This window comes from Rhipicephalus microplus, chromosome 5 (assembly GCF_043290135.1).
Source record: "Rhipicephalus microplus isolate Deutch F79 chromosome 5, USDA_Rmic, whole genome shotgun sequence".
Classification (NCBI taxonomy): Eukaryota; Metazoa; Arthropoda; class Arachnida; order Ixodida; family Ixodidae; genus Rhipicephalus; species Rhipicephalus microplus.
The window spans coordinates 15,526,967-15,552,024 of NC_134704.1; the positions used below are offsets into that span (position 1 = coordinate 15,526,967).

General features: G+C 41.5%; 1 protein-coding gene across 9 annotated transcripts in view; it reads left to right on the plus strand.

The window, feature by feature from the left end:
* Dys (Dystrophin) overlaps window positions 1-25,058 on the plus strand; it is a 462,180-nt gene that overhangs the window by 155,648 nt on the left and 281,474 nt on the right. For all 9 annotated transcript variants that reach the window (XM_075894910.1, XM_075894913.1, XM_075894908.1 and 6 more), the window contains 15 exons: window positions 408-581; window positions 1,103-1,258; window positions 2,206-2,355; window positions 3,097-3,273; window positions 5,791-5,931; window positions 7,468-7,626; window positions 8,769-9,008; window positions 10,699-11,001; window positions 12,320-12,703; window positions 13,918-14,090; window positions 16,829-16,979; window positions 17,479-17,654; window positions 18,894-19,044; window positions 23,056-23,166; window positions 23,388-23,558. In XM_075894910.1, coding sequence (XP_075751025.1) covers window positions 408-581; window positions 1,103-1,258; window positions 2,206-2,355; window positions 3,097-3,273; window positions 5,791-5,931; window positions 7,468-7,626; window positions 8,769-9,008; window positions 10,699-11,001; window positions 12,320-12,703; window positions 13,918-14,090; window positions 16,829-16,979; window positions 17,479-17,654; window positions 18,894-19,044; window positions 23,056-23,166; window positions 23,388-23,558 — 2,817 coding nt within the window. The remainder of the gene's footprint in view (window positions 1-407; window positions 582-1,102; window positions 1,259-2,205; window positions 2,356-3,096; window positions 3,274-5,790; window positions 5,932-7,467; window positions 7,627-8,768; window positions 9,009-10,698; window positions 11,002-12,319; window positions 12,704-13,917; window positions 14,091-16,828; window positions 16,980-17,478; window positions 17,655-18,893; window positions 19,045-23,055; window positions 23,167-23,387; window positions 23,559-25,058) is intronic.

Here is a 25,058-nt window from a genome sequence, read left to right on the forward strand (position 1 = left end):
TTATGTTGTTCTTTGTTAAAAATTTAACAGATAGAAACTGGAATGACAGCATACATTGATGCTCTTTCTTATAACTCCTTTTTATTGGCCTTGAGTTGCGTTATTAACCTCCACATTAGGCAACGCAAAACTGTCAAGTGTCCACACATTAGGTTTTGCTTGCACTTACTGTAACTTAGGATTTATCTCTGAAAGACAGCTGCCTTGTCAGGAGTTTTTCTGCTTTAATTGATTCTAATGCACATGCTGTCAGTAGCTTTATTTTTGTCTAATCAACAAAATGAGTGCTTTGGAGCTGGTAACTTCAGTACCTCTATGTCCATTGCTTAATCATTCGTCAGCGGGCCTGCAGATTTGTGATGACAGCTAACACTTCTCATTTTGTCCATCTTTTTTACCAAATGTAGATGAAATTCGAAGACATATCAGCGAAGCTCAAGAGGTTTCAGTGCCCCAATGACTTTGAACCTAAGCTGGGACGAATTAGCAAGTTGCTAACAGAAGTGGAGCAAGGGATGAAACAACTCGACCTCAACTCTGAGAGTCCTGACAAGATTCAAGACCAACTAGTGCAGTGCATGGTATTTATAACTTCTTATTTCACTGAAAAAGAAATTTTGGGGTACAGAAAATTAATTACTAGTCAGTTTGCATCAAATAAAGTATTGATACGCATAGGTTTCCTGCAATAAGTAAAGTAGCAATGCATGTATTGGCCGAAATGAAATTCCTCATTTTAGAAAGCCTGCTGAGAAGCAGAATGCAGCTTCTATGCTTTCTATGAAACTACAGCTTCTATGCTTCCACGTATTTGCTTATTTAAAGTGGTTTAGGATAGCATGCAGGTGAACCTGCGCTAGGCTGTTGAATGCAGGCCTTGGCCAGGCACAAATGATGTAACTTTTTTGCTGTCTGCTATTCCTGCTTTTACACGAACATTTGTCATAAGTTGCTCTACTGAAACAATGGAAATGATAGACATAGCAAAACATCGTGAGGGGTCAAAGCATACGCAAGAACGATTGCATTCTTAGGCTCCTGAAAACCTTGCTCACATAATGTGAAGTATGCGCGCTCATAAATGATCGCTTCTGGTGTGCAGCATTTCTACAAGACCCTGAGTGAAGTGAAGAGTGAAGTGGAGCAAGTGATTCGCCAGGGCCGGCAGCTGGCTGAGAGTGGCGAAGCAGAGAGGCCCTGCAACCTCAACCAGAAGTTGGACAGCATTAAGAGTCACTACAACCAGCTAGGCGCAAAGGTCATCATTGCTGCTTTATTTCTTGTTTTGCTAAGACTGTGAACATTGACGCCGATGTCTGTGCAGGTAGCTGTGGTACTACGACATTGCTTCGGGAAACGCTTTATACGCAGACCTGCATTCTTTCTGTGAGGACCGTAAATGAGAAATTATGGTGTTTTGTAGAGGCACCACTATGAATATTTCATCAGTGCTTTTAATGTGCCTTTTTTATATTTTTTGCCATTTGCTTGGAGACATTTGCAACTCTGATTGCTAATGTGTGCACACGTAACTGGCGGTTGTGTGTAAATGGCTGTGCCATTCCGCTGCTTAGCAAAAAGTTGTGTGTTCAATTTCCGGTTGCAGAGTGTTCATTGTGATTGGGCAGAATGCAAAAATGCTTATGAACTTAAATTCAGGGGCATGATAAGGAATCTCTGGTAGCCAATCTAAGCCACTGCTTTTAGTCAACTTATATAAATGTAAAATTTGTAATATAAATATTCATTCTAAAATTAATTGCTTATGTGGGTATTAGTTCTACTGTATATAATTGTTCATATTGCCTGCCGATGAGTATGATACGATGAAGCGCTTTTCTGTGTACACTTTGTGGATCTGGTGTTCAATGGGCTGTCTTCATAAGAGACCAGGTGCCTTATCATATAGGCATACTGTTATGTTGCTTTGTAACTTCAGGGTTCTTAGATACTGTTCTACTTCCATATTTTATGAAGGTTGACGGGTAAAAATGAATGCAAGGGCATGAGAATTAGTCTCAATCTCTCAATCTATCTGTGTATGGTGTAACATTTACTCTTATATTGTGTGCACATGGCTTATGCCCCAAACTTATATCGCAGCAATTTTGGTAATTAGTACAGAACATGATTGCGAGCTTCGTGCTTTGATTTGTAGTTTTGTCTTTGCATTGATTAAAAACATAATTTAACATGTTCAATTAGGTGACAGAGAGCAAGAGTGTTCTTGAGCAAGCTCTACGCCTAGCTCGGTGTCTCCAGAAAGAGATGATCGCCCTTCACAACTGGATGGCTGCAACTATGGAAGAAATCGAGAAGCCTCCTGGTACCGAAGACGAGCTCAAGTTTGCGGAGGTAAATACATTGTACTTGAGCTAGTGGAACCTTTAACAGTTACTGTGTTCCTATGACTTACAATCAAGTAAAGACAACCAACAACTGCCGATTGTTTGAAATATAAATGAAGCATAAATATTTAGTATTTCAATGCTTGCAGAAGGAACTCGAAGGAAATCCATTTTTAGTTGGTCTTCTGTTCTTGTAGAAACTTAGCGAACCAGGAAAATGTGTTAACAGGAGTTCAATTACTGAGCGATGAATAGGGATGCAAAATTTATATACAAAACCAATTTTAATAGAATCAGTTGTTCTATTTGAGAAGCAGTTCTTTTTAAGAAACTGGTTTACTGAGGGTCTACTGTACAGTGAGCTTCTTGAGTACAACCACTTCATGCTTGCCTAATTTTTTAACTGTCAGTTATTGTACAGATCATGTGGTTGATATTTAGTCAGCATTATGACTTGTTGTATGAGACAATCATTCCCCTAATGCAAGGGAGCAGCTGGCTCACTGTCCAGACTGGGGCGGACAGGGCTCCTAGACATTCTAATCCGACTGTGACTGCTACTTCAAGTCTAACTCCTGTGCTTCTGCATGCCTTGCGATAAAAATGAAAGTTGGTGGCACCTTCAAAGTGACAAGGTGGTTAAGGTGTCATTGCTCAAGCATTTCAACAATACGGATGGCTGCATCCAGGCAGCCAAGAAGCCCGTATAATGTTGCGCCCCGGTCTTTATTCACTTTCGCTTCCACAGGGCAAGCTGCGCGAGTTGGAACAGAAGAAGCCTTCGATGATCGCCATTGTCGAGCTCAGTGAGGGATTGACAGCGCTTGCGCCTGGCCACAAGCTTCCCTCACTGGCCAACACTGTGCGCACCCTCAAGCAGCAGTGGGCAGCTATTGACGACAACCTGCGCAAGAAGGTGCCCCTGGTGAGTGCTCTTCTTTGCAGATCCAGCTGAGTCTTCGCTGCACAGTAACAAATATTTAAACCAATACTTGACAATGAAACTATGCTGAACTATGTTTCTATCATTCCAAAGCTTCTGCTGCTGTTCTACTCTACCAAAAAAAAGGAAACCATCTATTCTTACCATGAGGGAAACTCCTAGTTAGAACAGCTAGTGAACTAGAACAGACACAATGATGAAAAGCAAACAGCACTGCCACCTTCTAGTTTTCTTGACAGTTTGTTGTTACAGCTTGCATTTTTACTGTGTGGGGTGTCATTTTTTCATTGTAAAGAACTAAACATGTTTTTCTGAAGGAAAGAAATACAGAGCTCAGCAACTCTTGAGAACTTTTACTCTGCTACAATGGCTCAAATATCAGAAAGCACCCCTTGGAACATAACGTGGTGCACTGATGTATCTACACTGAAATTCTGGCCTGAGAAAAGACAGGAACAAAACTCGACCTTCATTTCTTTTTTTTGAGTATAAACTCTTATTGCCGACTAATTAACACGGCATAAAAATTTGTGCCCAAACTTCTATGTTTGGCATCTTGTCATGACCTACAGGAAATGGTATGTACTCACAGGAAATAGTATGGAAACTTGTAGGTTGAGTTGTTGGTTCCCTTACAGTGCAATGTAGCCCTTTTTTTTTAAAGCCAAATGTTTGCTAGGTGAGAATAGTTGCTGTCAACACTCACTGCATCAAAGTGATTGACACATCATGTTCGAGCTTGAGTAAGTTCTGGAGAAAATTTGAAAAATTCGCATCGAATTATAAAGTATGATAGATAAAACAATACAACAGCTTTTCACTGCGTATGAATGCTGAGACAAGCACAGCCTACTTGTTCTTTCCCAGCCATGTCAGGCCTGTATGCTCTTGCCTCAAGCTTAGGGTATATTTTAAGTAGCACATTAAGCTTCCTCATAATGTGTCTGAGTTTCAAAAGAAGGCCACATATGCATCAGGGAAAGTTTACAAAGAACTTTTTTTGTAAATTTATGAAGTGGTTTTTCATGGTGCAATACTGTGTGTAATACTGTGGATGGTGATGCTGCCAGTCTGGTCATGCTGCTTATTAGTGGGGAAGTAGGCTTCTCAGATGTCTCAACTGCCTGACTGAAAGCCTTATGGATACCAATATTTTAGGGGCGAAGCTCCTTATGGCGTGGCTTGTGCGTCCCTCGTAGTACGTAACCACCAGTGGCACATACCCGAAATAGGTATAACATTTGACCTCCAAATTGGTGTCGGTGAGAGATTTCTTCTGTGCGTTGTTTAACAATAAAAAATAGTGCTCAATGTACATGCCAATGGCTGCTAATGGGGAATGAGAGACAGGAGCATTCGGCTTTTAGTCAACGTGCACGCTGCAATCCCCATTAGCAGCCATTGGCATGTACATTGAGCACTATTGGACAAGAAAGGGTTGCTACATTATACTCGCTGAATGTAACCTCCTTAGTTTTAGAAAGGTTTAGCGAGCGTTGAGCCGCAGGGCCATGAATACAATGAACTAGTATATACCATGAATGAATTCGAGGTGGTTAAAGGGGGGAAGCAGATACGAAGCGCAAGCCGTAAGAAATTAAAAGCTGAATCCTCCTGTCTCTCATTTCACATTAGCAGCCACTGGCATGTACATTGAGCACTATCTGACAGGAAAAGGTTGCTACGTTATACTCGCTGGGTGTAACCTCCTTGGTTTTAGAAAGGTTTAGCGAGCATTGGGCCGCAGTGCCATGATTACAGGGAACTAGTATATACCATGAACTCAACGTGGTTGAAGGTGGGAAGTAGACCCGAAGCGCAAGCCGTAAGAAAGTGTGCGTGTGCCACCTCTCGTTTAGTCCTTGGAATGTCCACTGAATGGCGGTGCTTCTATATGGGGAATATATAATAAAAAGATGCGAGATGGTGGGACTTGGAGTGTTGAATAGATGGACGAACGGACACACAGACAGATGCATGGATGGAAGCATGAACGGATGCAGGGGCGGATGCATGAACGAACGCAGGGACGGGCGCACGAACAGACGCATGGACGGTCACACAGACAGACGCATGGACGGACGAATGCTTTGCCCCCCTCTCCATCATTCACTCCGTGGATATGCTGCCATTTTTTTAAAATTAAAGTTCTTTCAATAAAAATAAAGTTGTTTTGATCAATCAACCCATTTTATAAGATGGGTAATAACGTGTGTAATGTTTCCTTTCTCTCTTTAGCCTATGGCTTCAACTGTCTTATTTTTGTGCTTTCAGGTGGCGTTATGATTATTATTATATCTTATTGATCTTTAAATTTCTAGAAGGTGGCCCGTGTGTCTTTTTGGTGGTAGCAATCATGTTGTGGTGTGTGGTGTTGCAGTTATATATGGTTGTATATGCTGTTAACTTAACCTTTGAGACCTCGTGCAACTGTTCACGCTTCACGTTATGCATGCATAGGATTGTAGGCTTATCTTCTCGATGCAACCACTCTTGTAGGGTCCCAAGGATGTGGAGAAGATGTTCTCCCGCTTCTGTAACCACCTGACAGCCATCAAGACGTGGCTTGAAGGGGCTGAGCTTTACTTTGTTGCAAAGTCAGAGTACAAAGAGTCGGCTGCTGGGCAAAGAAAGCTCAAGGTTAGGATACCTGACTTATTTGCTTGTTCATTTATTTTCTCAAGAACCTTATATGCTATTACTATTGTGCCTGCCAAGTGCATGACGTATCAAAACTCTTTGAATAGTGAGTCATTTGGTTGTCAAGATGAATAGTAATGTTATTTTAGCATTATTTGGTGCTTACTGACGATTGTCTTGGCACAGTTATCGCATTCATGTTACCACTGATGTACAAGGTGTGCTTACTGTATTGGAAACTTTGTGAACACTTTTATTTAGGCTTGTGCAAATACTATCAGAATGCTTCAAATATTTGAACTCTCTTCATTTTGAATTTAAACTACTGAAAATTGTCTATTTGACAAATTTTTTATTGCCTGTTAGATCTCATTAATATTTTGTCTGACAAAGAAAACGAGCCCTTAAATGTACACTTTATTCATTGAAGACTTCGAAGTATTTGAAATGAACGAATAGGTGTATATTAGTCTGCACGTAACCCTCTGCAAAGATGGTTTCACTACAGTGCAAATGAGCTAAACCATGAAAAAACAGTTCAGGGGAAATCTGCACTGCCGCGAAGCGTCACTTCAAAGTTAAACGAACATATTACCCTCGCATCGATTCATTTTTTTATAAGTTTGAAAGCTTCTTATGGTTTATATACTCTCATTGTGGTAAATTTTAGAATGTAGCATATTTCACAGGTTATCACTTGCGTTCTACTGAAAGTAGAATTCTGCTATTATTCAAAGTTGTTTGCACCTCCTTTGAACTAGAAAAAATGGCATTCGCAAAGTCCTTGTTTCAGTTCTTAAAAACTTTGTGCAGGTTAATTAGATCATGACAAATATGACCAATTTTTAAATAATATGCGATATACTATATTCAAATTCAATTAGAAATTCAACCAAAATCACTATTTGCTCCGAACACGAAATTCACCATTTGCCCAAGCCTACTTTTATTGCTTTAATCATCTGATGAGTCCAGTGAGATTTTACACATAATGTGAATAGCACACTGTGTCATGTGTCAAGCAACATTGACTGCCCTGTTGTAATGTGTGCTGATGCGTGTATGCATGGCTGAAGATGTTTGCTTGGAAATGCCAGCTCATCTGGTGGCCAAGCCTTTTGCTTAAAGCTGTGCCTCAGTCACGAGAATAGTTTCTGTACACACACTGCTGCATTGCATTGAATGGGAGCTGATAAATTAAGGGAGATAAAAGGAAATACATGAGAAACATGGGCAGTTTAATGCAAGATCGCCATTAGGCTATACTACAATTTACATGAATATTTTCACTATTTTGCGATTCCAAATGCACCGACATTTTGCAGCATTTCCTCTTTATTTGTAGCAATTAACTATTTGTTTCATGGTTTACAGACAAACTTTGATGAAGTGGCATTTCGTTTGCAGTCTTCACTGCAGATTTGGAAAGTTTAGTCTTGTTTTAGCGTTTTTCGTCATGTAACATTGGAATTGCTCAGTGCTTGACAGATAAATGCTTTTGGTTATGAAATTAGTTTTTCTTGCTCGCACTCGCAGAACTTGCAGGTGGAGATGGCTGAACAGAACACGAGGGTGCAGATGCTCAAGGAGGAAGCACTTGAGCTGCTGCGTCAAGGACCCAGGTACAGCAAGACCGTGGAGTCCGAACTGAGTGCCCTCAGCGAGAGATGGAACGCTGTGGTCGAGAAGCTCAAGGTTATTCATCTTTCTCTCTCTACAGTCATGCATCTTCTGAGGTCACTGAAAGTGGGCCCAAGTATTTACAGAAAGTTTTGAAAGGCCGACTTGCAAGATTAGTATTTTACTGTATGGGCCATTGTTTAAGAGAACACCCAACCATTGACTAAGTCAGTGTAACTAGAAAATTTTCAATCTTATTGATAAGTGGCTAATGTAATCACATGAAAGTACATCTTTGCATAAAATATCAGTCTGATGTCCTTCGTGTCATATCTCGGCTATGATTGATGTTGAAATACCATCTGCATGTTCTCTTCAACAGGAAACCACATACAAAGGTTTAAATTTTGGTTGGACTATTGTTAAAGGGGGCATACAGGCAGCCGGCTTATACCTTTCAGGCTTTGCAGTTTGCTGTTGCCCACGGAAGTGCTGTTAAAGTATTACGCATGAAAAAGTGCCGGTGCAATCTTTCGCATGTTCTTTGTGGTGAAGCTTAATGCTGCAGTGAGGAATTTTCTTATGATCTGCCAAAGTGTGTTCCTTTAGCAATGGATACGCCTGTATGCCTAGCACTGACTTTTTATTGATAATATCAACGTGGGCTAATATTCTGAAATTTTGAATATTAGATTCCATAGTTTCCCATTAAATTTGGTTTTTGAATTGTATAGCAGCTTCAAATTGAATATTTATGACCATTTTGAAATGGAAACCACACGCAAATAAACTCAAGACTGGTGCAGAAGTGTGATAAATTTTATTCCTGCCAGCACATACTATGGGTGTGAGACATAACAGTTTACGTTGCAAAAGAAGGGGCCATACCTCACTTGAACATGATGAGTCTAGGATGAGTTATTTGATGAGTCTCCATATTTGTTCCTGAGGCTCCATTTATGCTTTTAATAATAGAATCGAAAATACCGTGAAGTGAGCATTGGTTATTGTAGAAACTGTTGTAAAAACCACTTGTGCCATCATATCTTGTCAACCAAACTACTCAAATTTAACTTGTATATCATACATAAAAATGATTCTTTTGGTTGTTTTTCTTGGTGGTTCTTTTTGGTTGTAAAAAAAGGGGTTAAATTTAGAATGTGTTAAATCTTAGTTTCTCAGTACAGAGAATTTGTGTTGGTCTTTCTTTTCTTTAGACTACACAGAGCCTAGAACCAGTATGCATAGAGGTTCAGCGATCTGTCCTGAATGAGCTGAGGGCTTCACCTGTCAACTTGTCATCAACTTCATCGGAGGCAGATTTGTCAGCAATTGAGCAGCTTGAGGCCAAGCTGCGCCAAGTGAACAAGAGGGTTGAGGCTCTGGAGACACACCTCGACAAGGGTTTTGAACTTGTCACCAATGATGTCCTTGAGGAGAGTGAGCAGATGATAAAGGTGAGGCCTATTCATTGTTCTACTATTTTGCTTGTGTTACTGGCTGAAGCCAGTACAAAGAAAGGCCAGTGGAGTTTAAGGCATGTATTTACAGATTAACCGTGTACTTATATTTTATTTTTGACTAATGCACTCGTGCTCTTAATCTATTTTATAAACAAACTGTTCCAGTATTCACAAACCAGTTGTATAATCATTTTTTGTTGTCCTTGCGATTCTTGTGCTCTTAACAGACCTTAGGCACAAAAACGGTTAAGAAAACAACAAGTTAGTACAGGGCTAGATTGTGACAAGTTACGTAAAAGTCTAAGAGCCACGTGGATTGTGTGCATGTGTAGACAACTTGGGTGGAGCAAGCATTCCCTCGGCCGAGCAATTGTTTTCCTTTGATAAAGAGTGCAATGAATTTTAAAAAAGAGGGTAAATTGAAACAGTTAATCGGCTTCTTCTCACCACTTGGATGTCTCGTTTTTGCTGGTACTATAATATCTGCAGGAATAGATCACAAGTTGATTTTTTTTTAATAGAGCCTTTTTTGTATTTGTAAGTCTTTTCTCTGTAAGAAGAAGTATAGGAAGTTTATAGCCTTCTTGTTACAAAGAAGCGAGCCAGGGCTGAAGATTAAAATACCACGAATTAAATATTGAATCCATTCTAGCGTCGGCATTGCCAAGTCATAAAAGGGATAATTGACAAGAGAGAGAGAGAATAAAATGAAGAAAAAGCCACAAGGAAATCCGTGTATATTTCTCAGAAAGGAAAGCTTCAAGTTGAGGAAACGTTTGTCCTGGTCCACGGAGGACGAAGCATTTAGGAGGTGCAACATCACTCCTTGAGGTGACCAGATAATGTCACATTGCTGGAAAGCAACTTCAAGCTGGCTGCCTCTGGCATCCGAAAAGGGAATTGTCACGGTTTTTGATAGAACTGGTCACTCGCCTTTCTCATGTTCCGCCGCAGTCATGGGGCGTAGACGCGGAGTGCCTTCAGCCGCGTTCGTTTTTTCCTCCATATTTTCTCCACAATTCACGTGCCCTCTGATGTAAACACCACTGTTGTTGTCTGGTCGCGAACGCTGTTAAAGAAAGTGAGGGTACACGCGCTTGCTCGGCTGCGGCCCGTCCGGTAGCGTCGTCTTCTTTCCTTTTTGATGGTTGCGGCTTCGTGCTGCAAGACACCGCCAACTGGAATGCCCAATCGGAGCTTATTTTTTTGTATTTTATGTGACGTTGTCTAGATATCTGCGGAGCGCCATTTTATTCTGAGTTTCACCTCCTAAATATTTTCTCCTGCATGTCCTGGTGTGCAAATTGAACCCTGGACCAACGCCTTTCAGTTTTATCAGTTGAGTTAACTAGGATAATACCGGTAAGTAGAACAAGGATGGCAATAACCTGGTTAGCTCAATCTTTAGAGTGACCATGCCTGTAAGGAATTGGTCCTGGGCTTGACTGCTGGGTCGGGTTGAATTTTTCTTCAACTTCAAGCTTTTATTTCCGAGAAATCTGTATGAATTTCTTGGTAGCTTTGGCTACAGTGTGGCGGTTGTAAATTATTCCTATCACAACACTTCTGCTCCCTTGCGGGTTTCCACAGAACAAATTTGCAATATGCTGATTACAAAGTCTCGGCTGCCTCGAATGTGTGGTGCGCAGTAGTTCACCAGTTGTGTGGCGGTCTCCACTTGCAGAAGCTCTCATCTGAGATTGAGCACCTAGGGTTGGCCGTGGACCAGGTGTCGACAGATGTAGACAGGGCTGCGCCACGCCTGGGTCCCGTGCCTGCGGCTCTCGAGCGCCTTCGATTAGAGGCTGAGGCATTGGACTCTAAGTGGAACACGGTGCGTAAGGCAGCTGAGCAGCGCCGCTCTCACTATCAAGACCTAGTGGTACGCTGGAAGCTCCTGCAGCAGCAAACAGATGCAACAGTGGTCCAGATGGTCTTGCTGCTGAGAAATCTTGAGCATGCACGCATGGTCCAGAGTCGACAAAAGGTAGGTGCCTCAACCCTTCAGCAATCATTGACGAATATCGTATTCATGAGATTTTCTGACAAAATGACGAATGATGTCTATATCTTCTGTAGTTGTGTATTTTGATGCGTGAGGCCCCACTTGTCCTTTCTCTTTAATAGAGTTTATTCCTCTTCCTCTTTCTGTGTCTCGCCTTTCGTTGCATTGCTGCCTCTGATACCGTACATGCAGTATATTTTTATGCAATCAGAAAAAAAAAAAAACGTCATTTAGTTTATATAGTGACGCCGTTTTGCTTCGGAAAAAAAACTCTACAAAGTGAATGGAATAAATTTTTTTGTCATTTTGGCACATCTTCCTTTTCTTCTTTTGGTCTCAAGAGGCTTCATAACAGGGCAAGACAGCACAAAAATAATGTCAGTAAATGATAGGATAGCCATTTAATTTCACAGTTTTCTGAGACATTGTGTTCATGTGATCTTGCTGTGTTGCCAGCTTTTACATGTGTTCATAGCAATGTTTGGATAAATCGGTGGATGCATCTTCTAATAATATGATCTATCAAATTAACTGTCATCATATCAATTTTCAGATTTAGCGTTATCGTGTTGGCGTGCTTACAGTGTATGTGAAGCATAGCAGCTGTTTTAAATGTATTGGGAGGATTCATTGGTTTCATCAGACTGTGTCTAACTAAAAAGTGTCGCGTTTGCATGCCTGACGAGGAAAAGTGTGGGGTATAATTCTGCCTCGTCAGCGAGGACGGTGCGTCAACGAGCACTTAGAGGAACACCAGTACAACATGAACGAAAAGAAAGGGGTGGGTCCCTGAATGCTCACTGCGGGTACTACAGTAATTCAGGTGTAAGTGACGATGTTTGTAGCACGTGCATGCCCATTTTTCAGGAATGTTCTATCATCAGCATCAGCAGAGGTCAGCTAACCCGCGAAATTATCGAGGCTGAATTTATTCATAGGCTGACAGATAAATGTATCTCCAATTTGGTTATTGCTCTTTCCTCTTAAGAATTAGCCTATCTACGCAAAGATAGCTAAATTTGCAGAGCTATTGTAATGACAATGGTTGAAAAGCAATGCTGCCTATATTGGTGGTTCCCTGTTTTTGAAATAAACATTGTTGCAAGTTAGCGCCTGTGTGTGTCACGTCTTTCGAATTCTGTGTTTTTCATGCGCTATGTAACTTCAGTGGTATAGCAGGTTAATTTAAAAAAAGATTAGAGCTTTTTTGTAAGTCAGCATGTTGCAAGTCAGCGTTATTGTTCTTTGTGTGTCTTCGTTTCTTGTCCTATACCAACAGTCTGGCTACTTGAACTCGCAGGCAGCCCTGGAACAGGCTGCACGCGTAGGCCAGGAGGTCTCTTCCCTTCAGCAGCAGGCTCGATCCCTGGAGCAGGAGCGCGGCGTACCTTCTGCAGCCACTCAAGCCCTTCTACAGCGTTTGCTTCAGCTGTGGAACCAGGCCCAGGGACAGATTGCAGTACTGCACTCTCCCGAGCCGTCATGTCGTGTCGCCGACGGCACCCAGACCGAGCAACCGTTGGCGGTCATCGTAGACTCCGGTGCTGTCACCTGCATCCCTGACTACGTGGCTAAGGTGGCCAAAGTGCGTGAAGCCCTACTTGCCGTCGGGAGGCAGGCACATGCCCCCGAGCTCTGCGGAAAGGACTTCGAGGACTTTGAGAAACAGGAAGGTATTCTCAAGGTGAGCTGACATAATTTTGCACTAATGTTTTGTCTAGGCTCGTGCGAATATTCTAGTGCTTCAAGTATTCACACGAGTAATACAGTATGAGAATTCGCTTCGTTTCAAATTTAAATTATTGAAAAATTTGGAGTGTTTGCAATAAACAAATAGGTGTATATTAATCCACATGTAACTTTTTGTGTAGGTGGTATCACTGCAGCGTAGGAGTGCTAAGCCATGAGAACATCTGCTCAGGAGAAATTCGCACTGCCACAAAGTCTCAAGGTTAAATGAACATAGTGCCCTCAGATCAATTCATCATTTTTTAATGTTTAAAAGCTTGTTATATCAGCTTTACCAATTTATGTGCTCTAAGTATAGTAAATTTTGAAACATTACACATTTTACAGATTATTACTTGTATTCTAACGAAAGTTAAATCATGCTACTATTCAAATTTGTTTCCACTTCTTTTGAACAACAAAAAAATGGCATTTTCACAGGCCTTGTATCGATTTTTCACAAAATATTTGCAGGTTAGTTGGTCACGACAAATGTGCCTATTTTTATTTATAATATGTCATTGATACTATTCTAATTCGATTCAAAATTATTTGAATCATATCATTATTTGTTTCAAACTTTCTTCGAACCTAAATTTCTTTATTTGCACAAGCCTAGTTTTCTCAGATCTTGCACATTGCTTGCTGCATATATCAACATTTTCTGCCTCATTTCTTGTAAGTTTGCCGGGTGTTTAGTCATATACATGATTGGATCCGGCTTTTGTGGCATTGAGAGGTGTAGATACATGTTTATCTGGCCAAGTGAAGACTCTCTCTTTAGCGACTGTCCTGCAGGTTAGGTTCCGTATCAATTCCAGTTTGTGATAAGCTTGGTTAGATAAGCACACTTAGTTTCACTACTGTAGTCTAGGACTAACTTTTATGCTTTTTAATATATGACTATATTGCTTTTGCTATAAAAAAAAGATCCTGTAATTGTGCTCGAACACTTCTAGCATGCAAAATCTTATGAAATGTCATTGACAAAAATACATATTTCACTGCCCTTCCTACATGTGCATGTGTAACAGCTTTAGAGACTGTAAGCGCACAACTTGTAGATTTGCTGCTTTTCTTGGTTGTAAATAAAGAATATCTGTTAGCAAGCATTTGTGCCTTGAAAGTCGTGTTGTTGTCAAGGACACTTTGCCTTTTGAATTTCTGCAGTCTGTGAAAGAAGCCCTGGATGCCCTCAAGCCTACCGTGGACTCTGTGAAGCAAGAACAGGCAGCCATAATGCAGAAGAGCAATGACAAGGATGCCCTGGAAGTGTCTCGTGCAGTAGAAAAAATGAGTGAAGACTGGACCAAGCTGAAGCAGGTCTATGCCGACCGTCACAGGTGCGCTGCTTGTCTTTGGGATGTATGAGTTGTCGTCATGGTTTCATTTACCTCAAGTTGTACAATAAGTTTGAAAAAGAAAAGACGTTCAAACCAATTTTCTATAAGAATGTGAGCTTGGTTGTGTTAGTACTTAATTTTAACACCTATAGCTCACAAAAGAAACAAGACACAAATGTATGAGGTAGACACAGTGCTAACTTCCAACAAAAGTATAATTCTGCGAAGCAGTCCAGATAAATAAGAAAAACTAGGTAGCAATGCATGCAGGTGCATATGTACGTAGATACTAGGCGTATTAACGCCTAGTATTAACTGTACGTTAATACTAGGCATTAATACTAGGCGGGCTGAGTAACTCTGGACGAATTGCAACTCATGATTACAGAGTTAGACAAGGAGAGCAGAAAGGTGGGTCTTAAAATTAGTCTGCAAAAAGTAATGTACAACAACCCCGGAAAAGAGCAGCACTTTGGGATAGCTAATAGTGCACTTCAAGTTGTAAAAGACTATGTCTACTTAGGGCAGGTAATAACGGCGGAGCCAAACCACGAGATTGAAGTAACTAGAAGAGTAAGAATGGGGTGGAGCACATTCGGCAAGCACTCTCAAATTATGACAGGTAGATTGCCACTATCCCTCAAGAGGAAGGTATATAACAGCTGTATCTTGCCGGTACTTAGCTACGGAGCAGAAACCTGGAGACTTACAAAGAGGGTTCAGCTCAAATTGAGGACGACGCAGCGAGCAATGGAAAGAAAAATGGTAAGTGTAACCTTAAGAGAGAAGAAGAGAGCAGAGTGGGTTAGGGAACAAACGGGGGTTAAAGATATCATAGTTGAAATAAAAAAGAAATGGACATGGGCCGGGCATGTAGCGCGTAGACAGGACAATCGCTGGTCATTAAGGGTTACTAACTGGATTCCCAGAGAAGGCAAGAAGGTTAGGGGGAGACAAAAGGTTAGGTGGGCAGATGAGATTAAGAAGTTTGTGGGTATAAATTGGCAGTAGGAAGCACAGGACCAGGTTAACTGGCGGAACATAGGAGAGGCCTTTGTCCTGCAGTGAACGTAGTCAGGCTGATGATAATGATGACTAGGCGTGTGCAAATATTCAAATGCTTCAAATGTACGAATGAACTGAACATTATCTGTATTTGCTTCGATTCGAATTTAATGTATTGAAAATTTCAGAGTATTTAAAATTAACGAATGGGTGTATAGTATTAGCCTGCATGTAACCCTTTGTAGAGGAGGTTTCACGGCAGTTGAGAGGTGCGAAGCCGTGAAAGCACCTCTAAAAATGTTTATAATTGACATGTACACATATGTTTGAACAGATGGTTTCACTGCAGTTGAGGGATGCTAAGCCATGAAAGCATTTATTCAAGGGAAGTTAGTGCTGTTAAAATGCTCAAGGTTAAATGAACTTATTTTCCTGACATCAATGAATCATTTAAGTTTTATAAAAGCCTGTTACTCCAACTTATATGCTGTAAGTTAATTTTGAAACATAACATATCTGACAGGTTATCTCTTCCATTCTACCGAAAGTCAAATTTCATTAATATTCAAAGTTGTTCTCACTTACTATTAGCAAACAAAAAAATAAAGTGTTTGCACAGGCCTTGTTTCAACGAAAAAAATATTGTGCAGGTTATTTGGGTCATCACAAATACATATGCCCATTTTTCCTTATACTATGTGATATATACACTACTCGAATTGGATTCGAAATTATTCACTATATTCACCTAAAATTCACTATATGCACAGGCCTAGTGAATACGACATTTAAAACAATAATGATAGATGTAAAAGACACGATAAATAGCTAACATAAAAGTGGAGAGAAAAGTGTAGAGAATATTTAAAAAGTTACTAATGCACCAAGAAAAACTGTCTTCGTCAAGTCACTCTTGGTGCCACATTTGGAAATTTATTGTTTTTCTTGATTTAAGATGCACCAATGCATGTGTTTTTGAGCTATTGATTGTTACCGCTTTGATAATTTCTTGCATTTTTTTGCTGAGCTTCATCCTATTATATATTGCTCTGTGAATACACACGGATACAGCTGTTTATCGGAATCATGCCTATTTGTTGGAACAAATAATTGTTGGAAGTTGGTGCAGTGTCCATGTTTTACCTCTGCCTCTTGTTCCTTTTGCGCTCTAAAGGTGTTAAGCTCTTATAATTTCATGAGAAATCCATTGTAGCGTGAGAGCAAAACTAAGATTTTTAAGGAAGCAGTCTGAAGCGGTAGACTTAGTGCCGGACCTGTTGATTCTTGCACTTTCTTCCTTATTGGTTCGTCTTTTTTGCTGTGATACCTGTATTCCAGTGTCGTTGAGAAACTCTTCCAGCGAGAAATTTTACTTAATTATAAATTGTTCGTGCACACCTTGTTTCCTTTCACACTAGTTCTCTCATACATGGTAAGAATGTGGCTACCTATTTGTAATGCTGTATCTTCCTGCTCATCATGAGCGAGGTAGTTGTGCTTGTTGACTGGCATTTTTAAATACGCATGCAGGTAAAAAAACAAATCGAATACCAGAAACAATGATGCATTCATATATTGTAATTCTTCTAATTATTATTAATTTCTGTTGCAGTTGCCTGGTAAAAGTTTCATTTTCATGTTTTGAAAACTTCACAATGAATCGTTTGTAGTTGTTTATGTATGAGTTATGCACGTGTTGAAAACAATTTTTTATTATTGTTGTATCTTTTCAGTCGTTGGCTGAAGACGCGCGAGTTTTGGCAGCAGTTTGATTCCAGCATCCGTGGCCTCAACCTCTGGATGGAAGAGATTGAGACTATTCTTGTTCAGTGCCATCTTCCAAACGGAGATCTGGACGTAGAACTCTCACAGAAACACCAAGAGGTAAAAACTGTGTGATTAACTATGTTTTATTGCTTTAGATTTTCAAGGCAAATATTTTTTAACCATGTTACGAATGTTGACTGTTATTTCAATACAAACTTGTGTAGTCTAGTTGACTACAGTACTTCTCTTGATTACTCAGCTTTTTGTCAAAAACATTACTTTAATTTAAAAGGATGCCAAAGAGAAAGAAAAAAATCTAATTTGTGTTAATAAATTGTCCTCCTATGGTATTACCAACAGAGTAACTCTTATCTTGAAAAGAGGCTTGCCAAGCCAGAAAACAGACAAAAAATGGTCAGTTATGGTCGGTTACATCAGCTTGAACTCGCAAAGCCTGCTTTTGATGAGTTATATGTACATCAAAGTTACTCGATTTTAGTATGATACATCACATTTTCTTAGACCTTGCTTGTAGTGACAAGATGGCGTAGCAAAAGCTTGATTGTGAAAGCAAGCATGTGTATTGAATTCTTGTTCACTTCTTTTGCTCTTGCAGTCAATGGAGAAGCAAGTCACGGAAAAGATGCCGCACTTTGAGGAAGTGAAGACCATGACTAAGCAGATTATGGAGCAGTGCTCAGCTGCGGATGGTGTGCTCCTTCAGCAAAAGCTGGACACGCTGACTCGTCGATGGAAGTCAATCATTTCCGAGCTGCAGTCTAGGAGGGAAAGGTAGGCACTTTTACTGTGATTATCGTTACTGTAATGTAACATTTGTAATTTCGGTTAAAGATTGCAGTTTGAATCATATATGACAACCAACACTTATTGTGCCCGTCAGTTCTTTCATTTATTTTCTTATGAAAATTTCTGCAGGAAAGGCTTTCTCAGGGTCTCCAACCTCAATACAACAAAGTAAATAAAAAATGCTTTTGCAATATATATAGTGTTGAAGGGGTGATGCCACCATTTTTGTGGATTGCACATTTTTTGCTGCAAGCATTTTTTATAGATCCAGGAAGCATGATACATGCACCAAGAGTAATTTATTCTCACTAAATAAATAATACGGCCTTTTTTATGTGGACAGTTTTTGGTTTCGTTTTCTGGGCGCTGAATTGGGCTGTGACGTAGCAGTGTAGCTTGGCCACGTGGCCGCACAAGGCTGTGAGGCAAGTCGTGCTGATTATCATCTGCTCTTGCTAGCTTTTTTGCACACTGTGCCACACAAGTGCCTGCAAAGCAAACGTGTAGCAGCCACAATGCTTTGCCGGTATGTACATGGCGAAGGTCTCCGAAGGTCACTTTACATGCACCTCACTAAAATAGGCGTGCGAACGAAAGGGGGATAAGGGGGCGGCCACTTTCATAGTCACCTACAAAGGGGTGCGGGGGGGGGTTGCAAATACAGCCATACACATTCACATATTAGGGGGGGGGGGGGTGCTGCGACTAAGGAAGGGGGGGAGTGCAAAGTCAGACCCATAGAGCAACATAATAAGGGGGGTGAGGGGGGGTGCACTGTGATGAATCTTCGTTCCACCTGAAGGGGAAACCTGTGGACGTCTACGCACACTACAAACACGGTGTGACGTCGCTGCAACTTTCGGTGCCCTCCCTACAGAGCTGCTACAGTTCTGGACACACTTACAAAGGCTTCGGTCGGGCGAATAAGAATTTAGGTGCACTTTGGAGGTGAATTAAAATAGATTCTGAACGTTTGCTGTGTCCGACCATTCGTATGGAGTCTACAGAGGAAACCCGCTAGAGGCTTGTTTTAAATTCGAAATTTGATGGCACCAACTAACCTTTATAATGAATATTCGAATATAACGAACTTAATTTTGTGAAAGATGAAATTTTGTTATGATGAGGTTTGAGTGTAGTTGTAATGTGGTCTCTGTAAACATTTTTTTTTTAAAGAATGGTAGGCGGTAGAGTTACCTTTGTTTTTATCCACAAATTTCCTAGGCTCGCTGTTGACAACTCCCGTGCTGAGCAAGTTAAGGAAGACTTGTTGGAGTTGAAGCCTTGGCTAATGGAAGTCGACCGCTTGCTGTCGTACACACCCAATGAAGATGACGATATTGAAACCACAAAGGAAAGGCTTGAGCAGCTAAAGGTGAGTGACGCCCATTTTTATGTGTGCTTAAGTTTGTAGTACGGTAGACTCTTATTAAACGGAACCTTAAAGGACCAAAAAAATGTGTTCCATTTAACAGAAGTTTCATTTACTGAGAGGTGAAGTGGGTTGCAGCATTCAAGTATAAAACCAATCATATCAGAAAAAGTTGTTTCATTTAAGCAGCAGTTATGTTTAACAGATTTCTGTTTACTGAGTGTTCACTGTGAAGCATTGAAATATTGTATAATAATAATAATAATAATAATAATAATAATAATAATAATAATAATAATAATAATAATAATAATAATAATAACAATAAGTTCATTTTTATTATTGCTTTAGTTCTGAAGCATCGATTAATTTAGCTCTAGAGGCACAAGTGGGTCTGTTGCAGGCAATCTGAGCCTTGTTAAGCTGTTTTATATAAGGCATATTCCGTAGTTGTGCTACTTCTTAGCATATTAACTTGTAAATTGCTACTCAGGAATGGCCACATCTTCGGGAGTTGTTGTTTCGAAATTTTGTACTTGGCAAAAAACATGTTTCTTTCTTTATATAGAATCCTGGCACTGAAAAAATAATTACAGTTAATGAACATGCTGTTGGGCTGTTTTTCAAACCGTTAACTTGTTAGACTTGTTTTAGTGATAAACTTTGATGCATGTTCCAAGGCATAGGGCAGCATTTCACTCCTTGCCGCAATAAATTTTTTTCTCCCATTTTTTGTGCCCCTGTGCAGTTAATGCTTTGTCAGAGCTCCAAGCTTATTCATTGAATCTATGTACCAAGTTTGGCCCAACTCTTTACAAATTCAAGACTCCTGCACCAATGTAGTGTTGCATCTCTGAACACACTTCTTACCATATGCTGCAGTCAACTAACTCAGTGTTACGTCACGAGGAAAACAAGCATCTCACCACTGTTTGTTATCTCTTCCAAGAGAACGTAGTGCTGAAAAAGGGTTTATTGACGACTGTTGCGACGGTAGTCCTACGAAGAAACACGATCGTGCAAGAGCAACGGTCAAGCAGATGCCGGCGATGATCAGCACGAGCCGAGCGAGCGAAGCCCAGCACCCAGTACCCAAGCGGTGGCGATGTTGCTTGCCAACGACGCTCTTTCTTCTTCACAATTTGCCCCCGCCGAAAAAGAGCCATCCTGGCGACCTAAGAGTCTGGAGGCAGAGGGCTATAATATGGCTTAAGGCGGGCGACGTGGACGATGTCACGTCCACGCCGGCGCATGTCGTCAGATGGGGAAAGTGGCTCGATGAGAAAATTCACCGGCGAGGTTTGCTCCAAAACGCGGTATGGGCCCTCGTACTTTGGAACGAGTTTTGAGGAAATGCCGGGGGTTTGGTAAGGAACAGCCAGCCATACAAGTGATCCCGGGGAATAGCTGGGGCTTTGTGAAGAGTCGACGTTGTTTTCTTTCTGGCGCTGTTGTTCTCGAGACGTAAAGGTGCGTGCAAGTTCACGGCACTCTTCCGCATTTCGGGCAGCTTCGGACACAGATGGGCATTCGGATGCGTCAGAACGGTATGGAAGGAGAGTATCGATGGTGTGGGATGGTTCGCGTCCATAAAGAAGAAAGAAAGGTGAAAATCCAGTGGTAGACTGTGCCGCGGTGTTATATCCGAACGTAATGAATGGAAGAATGCGATCCCAGTTAGTATGATCGGATGTCACATACATGGCGAGCATATCGCCAAGGGTGCGGTTAAATCTTTCCGTGAGCCCGTTAGTCTGCGGGTGGTATGCCGTGGTCTTGCGATGAACAACATGGCATTCAGAAAGCAGAGACGTGACGACTTCTGATAGGAAGGCTCGACCTCGATCGCTTAGTAGTTCTCGAGGTGCACCATGTCGTAATATGAAGCGATGAAGGATGAAGGATGCTACGTCCCGCGCAGTGGCACTTGGAAGGGCGGCGGTCTCAGCGTAGCGTGTTAAATGGTCCACAGCGACTATAATCCACCGATTTTCATCTGATGTTGTCGGTAGAGGGCCATAGAGATCAATTCCGATCCGATCGAAAGGTTTGGCAGGGCACGGAAGCGGTTGAAGCGCTCCGGACGAGTGAAAAGGTGGTGATTTGCGACGTTGACAGTCAGGACAGCCCATAACGAATTTTCGAACGAAATTATACATTCCGCGCCAATAGAAGCGATGGCGAATGCGTTCGTAAGTTGTGAAAACTCCGGCATGACCACATTGGGGATCGTCGTGAAAGGAGGCGCAGATTTGTGATCGCAAGCTGCGCGGGACAACCAAGAGCCACTTACGACCTTCGGGGGCGTAGTTGCGTCGGTGTAGTAGCCGATCACGAATGGCGAAATGAGCAGCTTGACGTCGGAGAGATCGTGGTACCGCAGTGGTTGACGATCCAGAAAGACAGTTAAAAAGAGAAGCGATCCACGGGTCCTTGTGTTGTTCACTGGTAAAGGAGTCGAGGTCGAGAGATGCGATGGAGATACCAGTGGTTCCGCAGGCCGAGTCGGGAGGTAAAGGCGAACGCGACAGGGCGTCGGCGTCAGAATGCTTGCGTCCGCTGCGATAGATGACACGAATGTCGTACTCCTGGATTTGCAGTGCCCACCGAGCTAGGCGGCCAGAAGGGTCTTTCAATGTGGCGAGCCAACAAAGTGCATGGTGGTCCGTTACCAGGTCGAATGGGCGACCGTACAAATAAGGGCGGAACTTGCGAAGCGCCCACACTAGCGCCAAGCACTCTTTTTCAGTGACGCTGTAATTGGCCTCAGCTTTAGTAAGTGTGCGACTCGCATAAGCGACGACGTATTCGGAGTAGCCCGGCTTGCGTTGGGCGAGGACGGCGCCTAGACCAACCCTACTAGCGTCTGTGTGAACTTCCGTTGCAGCTGTTGGGTCGAAATGCCAAAGAATTGGAGGAGATGTTAGCAGACTACGGAGCGTGGCAAACGCGACGTCGCAGTCAGAAGACCAGGATGAAAGGTCTGCATCACCGCTATTTGAATAAATATATGTGTCTTTTGAATTACGCTTTTCAACATGGGGAGGCAGTCGGGCATTCAGAGGCACGTCCGCATTATGGGTACACGAGAAGAAGCAGGAAGACATGACAAGTGCCTGTCTTTTTTGCTACTTGTTCAGTGTTAATTCCCGCAAACTCGCCCAAATTTCAGCTCTGGTGTGTTACAGCGAAAGCTGTTATGAGATCACAACAAGGGTGGTGTGCACCGTAGGTGTCCGCCGCTGCTGCCCGGGTCTGTATAACCACTATCGTGCGAACTAAGAAAAGAAAAAGTGAATAGAAAACACCAAAGACAGGATGGGATTCAAACCCAGATCCCCTGCATGCCACCCAAGTATTCTACCACTGAGGCACCCCGTTGCTTGAAACTCTATCACAAACTGGCTTTAGGCAGGCTTGATGTCAGAAAAGAAATTGCGTTAGTCTGAGTAATAAAGCGTTTTAGAACAGCCAAGGAACAACCAGGCATCAAACAATGCGAATTGCGTAACGAGTGGGTCGTCGAATGCTCCAACCCATTACTAAAGCTTTAGGTATAATTCTTCATGTTCAGCCACAGCAGAAAAAAAATGCCCAAAATTTCTTGCAGGTGTGTTGCAGGTACCACACACCTCCGAAAAATAGCGAAGAATGGCATGCTGAATGCCTCCCCACTACACAAAAATTGTGATGATTTATGGTGTAGTGGGTACCCCGCAAGTCTGCTTGTAGCAGTTACCCCAAGAGTGTTCAAGAAGGCTCTGACTTTTGGGGTGACTGTGCTGCAGGTTGCGCACAGGCCTTGCGGTTTTCAAGTTGGTGTTGATTGGGCTCATTTGCGACCCAGTCAATGAATTAATTGAGAATGTTGATTGATTTGTGGGGTTTACAGCCCAAAACTACGATATGGTTATGAGAGACGCGGTAGTGGAGGGCTCCGGAAATTGAGAACGTCACTGATCTGCATGTGGGTACTATGAAGTTATAAGATTTTGCTTCTTTTTTTTTTTCCAGAGATGTGAAGAGGAAATCGGTGCTAAGAGATCAAATCTGTTGTCCGTCATTCTTGGTGGATCACTAGTCCGTCCTTCTGAAGTTGAGAGCCTTGAAGCAAGGTTTCAAAAGGTAAGTGCTATTTTTTGAAGGACTCTGGTATTCCTCTTGGTTTCCTCGTTCAAGTAAACTATATGGATAACTATGTGACACGTTGTCCAGTCACACCACACTGAAAAAAAATGGGCGTAGCATGCTTGTTCCTGTAAACGTATTTGACTTCAGGATCAGCCAAAAAGGAACTATGCTTAGGTTCATATGTCTTTTAATGAAAACATTTGCTTACTTTTCAGGCCAGCACAGCTCTGCCTCAGGCGCGCAAAACTGTGGAGTCGTACATTCCTCAGCTCACTGAATTTGAGGAAGAGATTGCAGCTGAGCAGCAGAGGTTGAGTGAAACTCGACGGGACGTTGAGAAGCTGTTGGCCGCTAAGCTGCTTGGAGAATCGCCTCCGGAGGTCAAGGTATTGGTCATACTTACGAGTTATCTATTGAGCAAAGACGACAGAAACTGGGGCTGTATTTGTTCATTGAAATCCAACTTTGTTCATAAAAATGCAACTTTTTCTGCAGTCTGTGATATCCTTTCTGCATAATTGAGAACGAAAATGACTGCACTGGTGTCTATGCAAAATGATTGCAAATATTGTACAGTTTATAGCTTTTAGAGCTTTAAAGGCAGAGAAGTGGTTGCGAAAAAGACTTTTCTTTAGTCTTTTTGGTATACAGTGCAAATCAGCATAGTAATAGAGCACTTTGCCTAAATCAAGACAGCTAATTCACTCATAGGCTGTTACTAAAGTAAAGTCTTCGTAATTAAAGTGATTTAACATGTGTTGGCTGTTTTTGTAAACAATATATCTGGAGCTGATGTTGCTTAGCAAGGAAACTTCGTCTGCAGCCGAGTCATTTGGAACTCTCCTCACTGCCTTTATTTTTTTTTCCTACTTTGAGATTTATATAAATGTTAGCCTCAACCTAGTCCAGAGAAGCAAAAACTCAAACAATTTCAATGGGGTTCTCAAACGCAACACAAGTTGAACAAAAAAGAGTATTTCATTTGCATACTAATTGTGAATATCTGCACTTTTTTAAAAACAAGGACTTCTGAGAATGCAGTGGCAATGCTTTTATACAACTTTTTGCAGTGTCCCTGTATCGATTTGTTTGGAGTCAAGAATTCATTATCGTTGATTGTGAAACATCTTTGTAAGTGAGAAACTGAAGATATAAAAATAAAGTAAGAATGCGGAGAATAAAACATTGAGCGGTAAGCATATGAATGAACAGGGGTATTTGACAATTTTTGTCACAGATTCAGCTGTTTTCGTTATTAAAAGCCTGTGCTACTAGCATTTGATACTAGTAAAACCATTTTTGTGTATGTGTGTTTTGTTCAGATGAATAAACTTGTATTTTCTTTTGACTTACTCGTGAAAGGTTTCAAAGAATCTTCGTATTTCATTATTTACTTTGTGTGTACTTAAGAGTACACAATAAGCCGTACTTAGGACTTGCAGTGTGTCCAGAATATTTTGCGAGTAGTTGAAAAAATTCAGCAGAAACAAGTTTACTGCTTTCTGTTGAAAGATTGAAAATACAAAGGAAAAATTCAGGGTACCATATTTACTTGCGTAATGCACGCACTTTTTTTTAGAAAAATCACAGCAATGTTTGGAGTGAACTTATTTTGCGGGACAAATTTTCCGAAAACTTTTTCGGGATGAGCGAAAAATGCAGTAATGCAAAAGAAAGTTTGGTCGCTTAGCCTTTTGTAACTGACATACACATACACTGTTTGGAAACAGCTTCTTTGTTGCACTTCATTGACCTTTAGTGGTTGAAGGCGTTATATTCCGCAAGCTGTTCCTGCGCCGCCCTTACACTCCACAAAAGCATTTTGCGGCTTTCTTTTCTCGCAATCGTTTAACCGCAACAGTGGTATCGGCTGTGTTCTCGAGGGG